This window comes from Pongo pygmaeus, chromosome 5 (genome assembly GCF_028885625.2).
Source record: "Pongo pygmaeus isolate AG05252 chromosome 5, NHGRI_mPonPyg2-v2.0_pri, whole genome shotgun sequence".
In the NCBI taxonomy this organism is placed as follows: domain Eukaryota; kingdom Metazoa; phylum Chordata; class Mammalia; order Primates; family Hominidae; genus Pongo; species Pongo pygmaeus.
Genome location: NC_072378.2, coordinates 78,465,796 through 78,478,821, shown reverse-complemented (window position 1 = coordinate 78,478,821; position 13,026 = coordinate 78,465,796). Strand labels below are relative to the sequence as shown.

General features: G+C 33.1%; 1 protein-coding gene across 2 annotated transcripts in view; it reads left to right on the top strand.

Moving 5' to 3' along the window:
- PHIP (pleckstrin homology domain interacting protein) overlaps nucleotides 1-13,026 on the top strand; it is a 137,994-nt gene that overhangs the window by 89,127 nt on the left and 35,841 nt on the right. For both annotated transcript variants that reach the window (XM_054490176.2, XM_054490177.2), the window contains exons 21-24: nucleotides 1,856-1,996; nucleotides 4,778-4,854; nucleotides 7,103-7,334; nucleotides 11,517-11,636. In XM_054490176.2, coding sequence (XP_054346151.1) covers nucleotides 1,856-1,996; nucleotides 4,778-4,854; nucleotides 7,103-7,334; nucleotides 11,517-11,636 — 570 coding nt within the window. The remainder of the gene's footprint in view (nucleotides 1-1,855; nucleotides 1,997-4,777; nucleotides 4,855-7,102; nucleotides 7,335-11,516; nucleotides 11,637-13,026) is intronic.

The window sequence follows — 13,026 nt, the reverse complement described above, 5'->3', positions numbered from 1 at the left end:
AGAGCCTTAGAGTCTGAAATTGAGGAAGCCTATGTGAAACTTCTTTTTAGGTCCAAGTCACTATCTAAAGCAATTATTGAAACAAAGGAAAAATAAATAACTGGCCTTCTTCACCAGCTTCGTATTCCTTCCTGTTTTTCATTTGAGTTTTTTAAAACTCCTAAATCAGTCTTCTTTTCTAGAATTCACTTTTCTATTACTCATCTCTTCAAAATACTCAAGTAGTCCTTTTTTCTTTACTAAGTGTATCATACCCTGGGATCAGTAGGACCTCACAGTGCTAGAATTCCTGTTAGTATAATAAAGGAAAATTTCTTTCTAAATAATATTGTTTTTTGGTTGATTGATTGGTTGGCTTTTTCATGGTAAGTGGAAAGCGTACCTTTTTTGCATCCTTTGCTGAGATAAACTTACATAATGATGATGAGAGTTTGTATTGCTTGCTACTACCTTTATGGATGGAATATGTTAATATCTATTAAAATTAAAAGATGTGCTTATCTCTTAATAGTACTACAAAGACTTTTTAAGAAATAAAAGGAATGATATGTATATGTATACATATATGTATGTGTGTGCATGCACACTCACATATTTTTAGCGTCTGTGGTCGCAAAAACTGGAATAACCAGTTATTATTTATGTGGTCAGCTGACTATCATTTATTTTTCCCAAATCTAATTGGTTATTTTCGATTTCAAGGATGTCTAATTGAGTCTTTGTTTTTTCTAAGACAAGACCCTGCATTTATTTCATGGATGTGATTCTCTTTTTTGTTTGGTTGGTGGAGTGACAGAGTCTCACTGTGTTACCCAGGCCAGAGTGCGATGGGACAATCCTAGCTGACTGCAGCCATGGACTGCCTCAAGTGATCCTCTTGCCTCATCATCCCAAATAGCTGGGACTATAGGTTTATACCACCATGCCTGGCTAACTTTAAATTTTATTTTTTAACTTTGTAGAGACAGGGTCTTGCCATTGCCCTGGCTAGTCTTGAACTCCTGACCCCAAAGCAGGATTCTCCCACATTGGCCTCCCAAAGTCCTGGGATTACAGGCATGAGCTACCATGGCTGGCCTTTGTATTCACTTTTGAGATAGCTTTATAATAAAGTTTTTTGTGTGTGTTTTAGGTATAAATGTTAATGTTTGTTGAGTTTGTCTTCATCACTGTGTTGTACTTTGTCAGTTTTTTAGTGCTTATTGGTTGTATTCTCATCTGCAGAAGACTTCTCACATTTATTCCAGCAGAAGGAAAATAACCCAGCCACATGGCATCTTATCTTCATAGTGGCAGGGTAGCTTTATGATCCCCATTTTGGTTTCCAATTTGCCTCTGCCTATTACATATGCCTCATAGCCCATTATCCTTTTTCTTACATCATTTCTGTAGGTTTGATGTAGATACAGAAGAGTTCAGTGTTTGGTTTAGTCTTTTATCATGAATCCTTATGTCTGTCATTAATTAGAAAAATAACCAGCATTTTTGTAACTAATCAATCAGCAAGTAAATTTCAACATAACCATGATAAGCCTTTAACTTGATGAATGTTAAAATATTTGAGTTGGTACTATAACTGCGTCCATTTAAGTGATATCTTAAATATGAACAAATGTTTTTATTGTTGTATGTTAGGATAAATTGTCTCACTTTGTCACCCAGGCTGTAGTGCAGTGGTGCAATCATCCCTCCCTGCAGCCTTGAACTCCTAGGCTCAAGCAATCTTCCCAAGTAGCTGGGACTACAGGCATGCGCCACCACGCCCAGCTTGAATTTTTTTAATTAAAAAATTTTAACTTTTAAACTAAAAATCCTGCTCTTTAAACAATCTGTGAATAAATTTATTTTTTTCTAGAATCATGCTCATGAGCATTTCCTGGATCTTGGAGAATCCAAAAAGCAACAGACAAATCAACACAATTATCGTACAAGATCTGCATTGGAAGAGACTCCTAGACCCTCAGAAGAGATAGAAAATGGCAGTAGTTCTTCAGATGTAAGATATCAGCACATTCATAAATTAGATGTCATTTTTACTTATTTTTTTAAATATGAGTTTCATTCTTTGCATTTATTGATATGTTTGTAGATGTAGCTTAAATATGTCATTTTGGGGTCTTATGATATAGCTTTTATTTTCTAAAAATCTATTTCTAGGCATGGCACACATACACATAATTTCAAATCCACAGAATAAACTCATGTGAATTAATTATTCTCATTTTATAGATGAGGATTCTGAGGCTCAAAGATATTTAGACTATACAGTCACCTATTAAGAGGTAGAGCAGGGATTAAATGCAAGTTTGTTTTACTTTAAAGCCAAGCTTTTTAAGTGGTACCATGAAGCTGTAGTATAGTGTAAGTATAACAACAAATCAATAAGTATTTGACAATTTTTGTTAGTTTTTAATCTCTGTACCAGTTTATAGCTTTCTCAGTGTAATTTTTAAATATTTCTCATGTGTCATTATTTCAGTAAATATTACTGTCCTTACTAAATTATATATTATTTCAGTGAAGGCAATCAATTTGCAATCATAAACCAATCTTATTAAGCAGTTAAACCATCTCCATTCCTCTTTTCTTCTCAATCCTTCCCATCACCTTCCTTCTTTACAGGTTAGAGATGTAATCATTTTAGATATTGACTGCTATACACTTTTGAAGCCATGTTGTGCTTTGAAATGCTAGGCATATATGAGAATTCTCTAAATATATTCTCTTTATCCAGGGCAACATTAACTCTCAAACTGAGAGTATTCTAACCACAATTTAAGTTAGTCTCCAATGGCTTTGGGTCCTCATATAGCCAGGTCAAAATGATATATTCATTCTGGCAAAAAAAGAGAAATATACTGATTATATAAATTTGACACATAGTAATTTGGATAGACATACAAAACATAAAATATGTGTGGGCTAATTATTTATCTTATAAAATGTCTCTTTATTTTTGAAAGCGTTTCCTCTAAATATTGTTTCTATATAATATTTAAAATATTCTGTTTATTAGAAACTTAAGAACTGTATTTCCAGAGACACATCTGTTAAAATAAGTCCTTCAAGTGTCTTCAAACTAATTTATTTATGCTTTAACATCCTTTTAGAAATTTGGAATATATTTCTAGAGGAGCCCATTGAGAACAAAGTATCACTTTGGGCACAGTATACTAATTAATTGGAAAGAATTCTGATTTTTTGGTTCAAATGTTTTGTACTTTAGTATTTCGTATTTGGAATGTAGGAATAATTCTGTTTCTTTTTTCCCCCATTTAAGGAAGTAACACATGAAATGTGGGAAAAATCATATCACTTGCTTAGATTTGTTATATTGAGCAGTGAATAAATTTTTTAATGAAATATGCTTTTTGTTAATAAAATATGCAAATGTGATTTTTTCATTTTTGCTTAGTTTTCGTAACTGTGGAATAGACATATAATTCACATTCTTCATTAAAACATCAAAATGGGAAAACTTTTGTCCCAAGTATATTATTTTATTTAAATATTTAAAAAATCTACCCCATTGTCCTCTTTAAAAGTTATCTGAATATGCCCAGCAAGTAAGTAACACCATTCTTACAGAATGTTGTCCAGGGTTTGGACTAAAGTGACCTGGGCTTAAATCAAGTTTTGTTGCTTATTAGTTGTGCCGCCTTGGGCAAAATTCTCAAATTTTTAAAGCTTTAGTTTGTTTATTTAAATAACTCTCTATCACCAATAGTGCATTGTCAAGCCCAAATGGGGTGATACATACAAAGTGCTTAGAATAGTTTGTAACATACAGTAAAAGCTTAATAAATATGAGGTGTTATTGTTATTGGAGCATAAAGTTTATTTAAGTGAGGAAGACATGCAACATTTTTGCCATCAAAAAACCCAACTTAATGAAGAAAATGCTTTCACAAATAATATTCTTTGTTTACCCATGAATATTTACTAAAGAGAAACAGAGTATTTAAGTATTTTTTAATCCTTTACCATTTGGATAAAATAAGACCAGAAGTGGAACATCCTTTTTTATATGGGACAGCTGTTTTAATAAGTAAAACATAAATGTGCCTATAATAAATAAAACATAAATGTGCCTTCTCAAAGCACCTATAGAAGAGAAAGCTTAGTGTTTTAAAAAGGCTCAAGAAGTAAAAATTAATTTCAAATGTAAATATGGAATTTGATATCATTTTATCTAGATACGTTATGAGGATTTTACAATGGTAATCTGTAGGATTGCTCTGAATCCAATATTAGTATTATGTCTTTATATACATTTACGTATTCTCATTTATTTGTGGAAAAAAAGGTAAAAGCTGTATTTTGCAACTAATTTTTTTAAAGAGAAGCAGCTGACTCTTTTATTATTTTATTATTATTTTTGAGACAGTCTCTTTCTGGAGTGTAGTGGTGCGATCTCAGCTCACGGCAACCTCCGCCTCCTGGGTTCAAGCGATTCCGTGCCTCAGTCTCCCAAGTAGCTGGGATTACAGGCATCTGCCACCATTCCCAGCTAATTTTTTTTTGTATTTTAGTAGAGACAGGGTGTCGCCACGTTGGCCAGGCTGGTCTCGAACCCCTAACCTTAAGTGATCAGCCCACCTTGACCTCTCAAAGCGTTGGGATTACAGGCGTGAGCCACAACACCCTTTGCAAGTAATTGAAATCAAATTTTAAATATCCCAATATGACTGATATAAGATATCACTGATATTTTCTGTAATCATAAAATGTTATTTTATAAAATTATGCAATAAGACATATATTCAACATATCTTAGGAAGGCGAAGTAGTTGCTGTCAGTGGTGGAACATCTGAAGAAGAAGAGAGAGCATGGCACAGTGATGGCAGTTCTAGGTAAATGAATGCTTTTTATTTTTCAAATGTTATATAAAATCTTTAGAAAGGTGATTTTTTTTTTTTAACCAGCAACACATTTCAAAGTCTCTGTAAGTTCAAAGTTCTTCAGAGAATTTTTGAAGTTGTATGAAATGTAGATTTTCTGATATATGTTCTCTATAGAAAATAATTTTTTGGTGATTGCAACTAGGTCTGCAAAATGATGCTTTTAACTTTATCATCTTAGTATGGTTTCTTCTGAATACTGTTATAATGTTGAATTGCAAACCAGTTTCATTACTGGTTTTGAAAAGTGTGAAGTTAAGAAAGCAATGCAAGCCTCCTGAGTTAACTATCTTATATAGTGGAATTTATGGAATACTAATGATAGGAGGAATAAGCTCTCCTTTTTCTTGTTATCCATACCTTATTTGACCACACCAGTGAGGATTCCTTCAACTCCTTATACTGGCGATTCACATTGTTGCAGAGCTTATGACCTTGGCTAACTTTGCAAGGTCTTAATAGCAAGAAGAGAGTATAGCCTTTGGGGATGGCAATTATGATAAGCTGCTACACTTATCCCCCACCTTAGTGGCTCTTAAAATAGAAGAGACAAAATATGAAGTAGAGGCTGTAAGAGTTCCTCAGTTCTACAATCAAGGGCTCTCCTATTCTCACAGTAGTGATTTCTGGTAATGATGTGCAAATTTGTGTGGTTATATCTAGTAGTTTTCTGTATTCAAAACAGGTCAGTGAAGGAAAAATTGAATTTCTTTTGGCTCAACAGCAGAATTAGAGTATTTCAAACCCTGAGATGACATAGGGGTTCCTGTATTAAAAGAGTAGTGGTGGTTTTAGCAGTTGAGGACAGTTGTAAAGAATGCTGGGTTCTGGAGTTTGTAATTATGTTTATGCTGACAGCAGAAGAGCTTCTGTAAGAGCCAAGTACCCCAGAGAGTGATAACTGTGTGATTTGGCAGGTACCATTTACAGTGGCCATGGCTGGAGCTAGTATAAATAAAATGCTCATAAGTTGAAGACAACCTTTTCAGAATAGCATAGCTGAAAATAGTGTAAGTTCTTAAAAATAATTTAAATTTCATAGTGAAATCACTAAATCATGCTAGAAAACATCTTAATTATTTGATTCTTATCTGGGATGATTAGGGTAATCAGAGATTTAGGTACGTGCTCATAAAGAACATTTGGACAGTGGAGAGGGGTAGTGGGGAGGGTTAGTGACAATGGAATAAAGCTCCAGAAAAATCTGCTTTTTCAGTGTTAATGTTAACAGCAGTATTTTTAGAGGCATGAGGTCATATATCATTAAATGTAGGAAAGCTAATTATTGCTTTTAACATAGTATAACTTAGATTCCTTTAAGACATTTATGTTCATAAAATTGTACAAAATAAGTAAATATGCTCACATACTAAAATTAATATAGAAGATAATACAACTAGATTCTTTATTTTGCAACATGATTGGTTCAGTAAATCGTTTGTCAATGAAGGTAAACTAAAAAGAAATGACAAACATGATTGGAAGCAGTATACAAAATATAGTAAGGCCTGTATTTTTCTGAATCATGGCATGCTTTGAAGCATAAGATACACCTAAGGTGTAGGGTATAGGTAGGTAGAATAATTTTATCTAAATGAAATTTTGTTATTTTACATGCAGAGTAAAGTTTGCAAACACAGTCTTTCCCCTGGGTAGGAACACTTCTGACTCTGCCAGTTCAATATCCAGCTACCCTGAGAGCACTAGTACTGGACCATAAGAGTTCCCCCTGTCTGGAACTCCCACCTCCCCTTAAAAAAGGAATCCCCATATCTCCTTAATGTTGACACCTTCTGTGGTCTCCAGGATTATCTTTTTGCTGTCACTAGAACTGAGAAAAGTGACCCCCTCTTATTTTTATATGCTCACAGAATTTGTAACATGTGCAACACTCAAGTCAATATTTTTCTTAAAATCTTGGAAGGTACTTAAATTTGTTTTTTCACTTAAAGTTGTGACTTTATGTATCTTCAGGTTTTGGGGGAGTTTTTTTTTTTTTTTTTTTTGCAATGTTTAAGTAAAACCTATAGAATTTCAAGAAACTTTTGAAGATGAGTTGAAAATTAGAGAAGTATTTTTTTGTTAGTTTAAGTATTTGTTGTGTCATTTCTCTTTATTATAATCTTTCTTTTCATCTTTATAAAACAAGTCTTAAAATTTTATCTTGTGTGTTATCTAATAATCCCTTCTCTCCTTCTAGTGACTACTCCAGTGATTACTCTGACTGGACAGCAGATGCAGGAATTAATCTGCAGCCACCAAAGAAAGTTCCTAAGAATAAAACCAAGAAAGCAGAAAGCAGTTCAGATGAAGAAGAAGAATCTGAAAAACAGAAGCAAAAACAGATTAAAAAGGAAAAGAAAAAAGTAAATGAAGAAAAAGATGGACCAATATCACCAAAGAAAAAGAAGCCCAAAGAAAGAAAACAAAAGGTTTGGTTTTTAACATTACAAATTTGGTGTTTTCTAGGGAAACAGTTTAAAGCACACATGTTGAAGTACAATTGATCACAAACATTGTTGAAGTGTATCAGCAAATAATAATAGAAAAAACTCAGAAGTACACAGTAGTAAAAAAGTATACCTAAATATATTTAGTTTATTCGAGTTTTTAGATATTTAGCATGTAAAAGTATTTACTTACAAAATTGCCATATTCTAAACATTGAACATTTAACCTTAAAAAGATCAGATTTTTCTTGACAGTTTGGTGGGATTTTTTTATGTGAAATACATAATGATACAAAACATATAGTATATTAGTCTATGAATTGCCTTTATGTTTAACCATCCTTATTAATTGTTATTGCTGAAAATAAACAAAGTCTGTGAGGAACATCACACAGAGTAGAAATGACACAACTTGTTACAGTTGACCCCAAGGCGAATATGAAGCTAAAGTGGGGTAAGATGGTCTTGTAACATTCCTTCATTAATCTACAGTGTGTGAGCCATAAGTTTTCAGTCCTTTGGTCAGTAGCAGTATTGATTTGATTACCACAATTAGGTCTGTGGACAATTTGAGAGAAAGCAGAGAACGTAAGAAATATTATAGGAAGAATATCTGTCAGCTCTTATGGAGTTGAAATTCTTTAACATAGGAATGAAAATGAGACCTGTTTAATTTTTGTTCTAAAGTAAATACAACACGAGGGGCATGTTTTCTGCTTCCCAAAAGACTGTAAATGGGAAGCAGTATTGGGTTAAAAGGAAGATTTTTTTGTAACCTCTGCCATTTAATTATAAATTGTCGTTTGTAGAATTAAATAGTAGGAGACCAATGGGGTCTTTATTCCCACAGAGCTTTCAAAAAGTATAAGAATATATCTGTTTTAAGTGTTTATTTTATCTACATCTGTTGAGTTCTTGTTTCAGCTTTATAATTATGAGTTACTTTAATTTGGATTCCACAGCTGCTATTTTTCTTGTTGCCTCCTTTGCTTTTGTTTGGGGAAGCTTTACCAAAGAGAATGCCACACATTCACCCACACATTTTCTTTTCTACCTTGTCAGTGATGATAAATGTAGTCTGATTTGTTATTTTATGTATGTAGTAGACAGAATGGTTAAAGAAAACTGATTTAGCCATGTGTCTGGCTAATAAGGTAGATATTCTTTTTCATCTCAGGACAGTTTTGATGAACTTTTGATGTTTGCAGTGATAAGTTACTGTGAGAACAGTTCCTTCATCCCAAGAGTACAGTTTGCTTCATCTTACTTTGATAATTTTCCTCAAACTAATACCATGGGCTCCTTCATGCACTGGCACATATAGAACTATTGTTAACATTTGGCATATTTTAATTTCACTGTGTTGTTGCGACAAGGTATTTGATACGATGACTCTGCCAATAGAATTATGTGGGTCACTTTAAATATGGTAAGTTTAGGATACTGGAGGGTATTTCCTTTAGTTTAAATTTTGTTCACATGCCTAGCAGTGATGTAACAGTAGATGGACTTGTTCTTATTCCCTAGTCCTCTAGTTATCTCAAATAAACATAAAAGTATTTCCATTCTTAAACAGGGTCATCTTATGTTGGGATTTCAGATGAGATTTCCTAGAGGAAATAAGATTTGAGCTGCGCCTAGAAGCATTCCCATAGTTGGAAAGGAAAGAAATTATTTATACTTTCCATATTTAAAAAAACCTCAAATCATGGAGCTGGAAATGTTAAAGAATACTCAATGCATTCTTAACCCCTTAATGGTTATAATTAATAAGTGACAGAAATCTTCCTCAACCAAACATTCTAAGTTCCTCAGGAATTATTGGGGAATAAGATACGTCCTCATAATGATTTTTGGTGATGCCCAAAGTCTTTCAGTCATACATATGATTATTCTTATTTAATATACAACTTACCTGTCTTGATGTAAAAGTTGTTATGTTAGCTTCCCCATTGAACATAGATAAATTCCTTATGGGGAGAAATCCTTGCCTAGCAATTAGTAGTCCATGTTGAGGCTAGAATTATGATTTTCAAACTTTTCTGTCTTTCTTTTCCTTTTTATTAGTCAAAGGAAACCTTTTTCAAACAAACTTTTAGCTCCTCAATATACAAAACTGATAGCAGCTGCTCTGAATAAAGCACAGTGGAAATTCCTGGGTTGTGGGATCTCTGTGATATACTCAGTGCATAACATAATGGCTACTTTATTTGATAACTGTGTATATATCAAATTACTGTTTGGATATCATTTTACTCCTCACATCTAACGCCTACAAAACTTATTTATCAAGCTTTTTTCTCAAACCCACTGTACCCCGGCCCTCTTTATCTCAGTAATATGACGACTCTCTTAGTTATTTATACCAGAAACCCTGGAGATATCTTTGATTCCTCTTTTTCTCTCATATTCCACATCCAGTCCATCAGGGAATTAATTATCTAATGGATTATAAATATATTCAGCACTTTACTGTTTTTCACCACTCCACTGCCATCACATTTGTGTGAATCACCCTGAACTCTCATTTATATTACTGTGGTAGCATCTCATGTGTCTTCCTGTTTCTCCTTTTTTCTCCCTAGGGTCTATTCTTTAAAGCATAGGTTGACAGATTTTTTTCTACAGAAGGCCAGCTACTCTGCCATAATAGCATTTATAGACAATACACAAATGGGTATGGCTGTGTTCCGATAAAAATTTATGAAAATTGTGGCAGGCCGGACTTGCCCTGAGGGTCATGATTTGCCGATCCTTGTTTTGATGCATCCAGAGTGATCCTTTTAAAATATAAGTGAGATCGTACTATGCTTCTGCCTAAAATTCTGTAATGAGCCCATCTCACGTATAGTAAATACCAAAGACCTTTACCCTAACTCTCCAGGGTAATGCTCTTGATGTGTTTGACTGAGAAACAGTTAGTGTGGCTGTGGCTAATAGGAAAAAGAGGAAAATGACAACTACTACAGTTGGGAAGTAGTAGTATTACCTATTGCAAGTAGTGTTCTCTGATATCATGTTATGGCATTGCTTCTTGTAGTAAACAAGTATTATTTTATACTGATAATTACACTACCTTGTTTTTAAAAAACATGAGTAAAATGTAGCAGTCTTAGCGTACAATCATTTTTAATGTTTTACATGTGATTCACAAAAGACTTTAATCAGTTGCATACCATTTTTTTACTTATAAAAATATTAGGTTTCAAATGTTCTTAGAAAGTTCATTTTTTTTCTGAGTCTAAGGTAACAACATCAAGACCATTGTGGCCACTTGTGGGTGACCAGCAAAGTTAAGGAACTTTCTCAGAGGCATAGTTTCTCATGCTGTGTAGAAGTGTAATGTCCAGCTTATGGAAATAATTAGCCTTCTACATCTTGCACTACTCAACTCCTATGAGAGTACCTTATTTAGTTGTAACTTACTATAACTAGGATTAAAAAAAAAAAACTCTAGGCTGTCTTGGTTTGTTATATGGAATGTTTATAAAACTGATAGCATTTTGAAAGGAAAGGAGAATACACAGAGCTTGTACTTTGGGGTTTGTGGGGATATCTTGTTACCTTGTTGTGAGTGTTGGCTATGGATTTTTGGGTTTTGCTTCTAGTTAGTTCTCTTTGTAGACAGTGATTTGGCTAGATTGAATAACTCTGTTGCCACTGCTGCCATTTTTTCTAGAATAAGTGTTTTGTTGCTTAAAGGATAGTCATCTCTCAGTAGACACGGAGGATTGGTCCCAGGACCCCTGTAGATAACAAAATCCAGGGATGTTCAAGTCTCTTATAAAAAATGGCATATAGTATTTGCATGTGACCTACACACAGTGTCCTATGTACTTTAAATCATTTCTAGATTATTTATAATACCTACCACAGTGCCTACACATCATTTTATTTGTGTGGATTCAACATAGTATTCAGAATGTAGCAAATTCAAATTTTGCCTGTTGGAACTTTGCGGAATTTTTTTTCCAAATATTTTCAATCAAGGTTGGTTGAATGCATGGATGTGGAACCCATGGGTACACAGGGCCAACTGTATATGATATTGTACAATGGTGCCCTTCCCCTTTTATTTAATTATCTTTATAGTTATTTTAAAGAGTAGATTGGTGGATTAATGCTTTTTTGATTATTACTTAACAATGTTCTAAATTTTGTCAGAGATTGGCTGTGGGAGAACTAACTGAAAATGGTTTGACATTAGAAGAATGGTTGCCATCAACATGGATTACAGATACTATTCCCCGAAGATGTCCGTTTGTGCCACAGATGGGTGATGAGGTATTTTAAAAGTTTTAAATTATCCTTTTTTCCTCACATAGTTTTAAACATTTTTTACTAACTCTTGAAATAGACTTCTAGAAAATTGAAGGAGTTTTGTAAAGTATCTCATTCTAGATGTTTGTATCTATGTATGGAGAAAGTACAATTAGGAGTGAAAATCTAATGATAATCCTCTTTGAAGCTGCTGTAAATCTGAATATTGTAAGAATGAAAATTTTGTTAGTGTTTTAAAAAGAAATGTATGTTTTAGTAAGAGGGTTTTATTGCCAGCTTTCTTTTTCTTTTTAAATTAAAATATATTCATTTATCTTAAGGCTTAATGTATAACATTGTAAAGGAAAAATGAAATTTAGCAATTTATTTTCATTTAATTTTATTGAAAAAAGTGTTAGTGTTTTGTTTACCCACAGTGTTCACAGTTCATTAGATCTTTAAAAAATCTATAATCTTAGAATAAGAAATACTATTTAATTTTTAAGAAACTGAGGATGAGACCATTGTTTTAGAATATGTACTTGTGAATTTAGAATGAAAATGTAAGAACTGGTCTCAACATTTTTTATTCAAGGTTAATGTCTCCTTATTTTGTACACGAATTTTAAGAGGCAGTGTTATCTGGTGTCCAACAGGTTGACCATAAATAAATTGGGAATTAAAATAGAGGCTTCTTTAGCAAAGCACACTAATTTACAGTATAAAGTGGTAATTGACACTTTAAGAAAAAAAAAGAAAACAAAAACTTTTTAATGCTAGAGTGATTCTAAAGAATAGTCTGAAAGAATTTATTTAAAAATCCTACTTGCCTCATAAGACTTGAAGAGCACAGAGCGTTACCATATTGTTGTGGTATAGTACAGTAATAGATCTTAACATCCTGTAGCATTAAGATGTGAAATTATATTTAATACATTATTTCAACATGGCCAGGAAAGTTTGTAATTCCTTGTTGAATGATTTCCTTTCAAAATGGTTAGGTTGTCTTTTTAGCTGCTGGTGCTTGAAGGTGCTTGAAGGTCTTCATTATTCAGCACTATTCCATCATTTGAAGTTCCAGACAACTGGAGCAATAATGGTATTAATGAATAGAATGAAAGTATGGGATAGTGGCTATCCCAAAATGTTACTAAAAACTTAACATTTTAAAACACGCTCTTCTACTAGTGGGTGTCAGACTGCTGTGTTCAAGTACTAGTTCTCCAAGACAGTAGTCAGGAGTCACTTAAATTTGATCTTCATAAAATGTGGGTAAATGTATGCCCTGCTGTCTTACCAGGATTTGTGTAAGGATTAAAATATATGTGAAAGTACGTTTTTCATTTCAATGTTTTCTGCATATGTATAAACCACTTGCTAAAAAAGTTAACAACAAAAGTGGACAATAAACTTA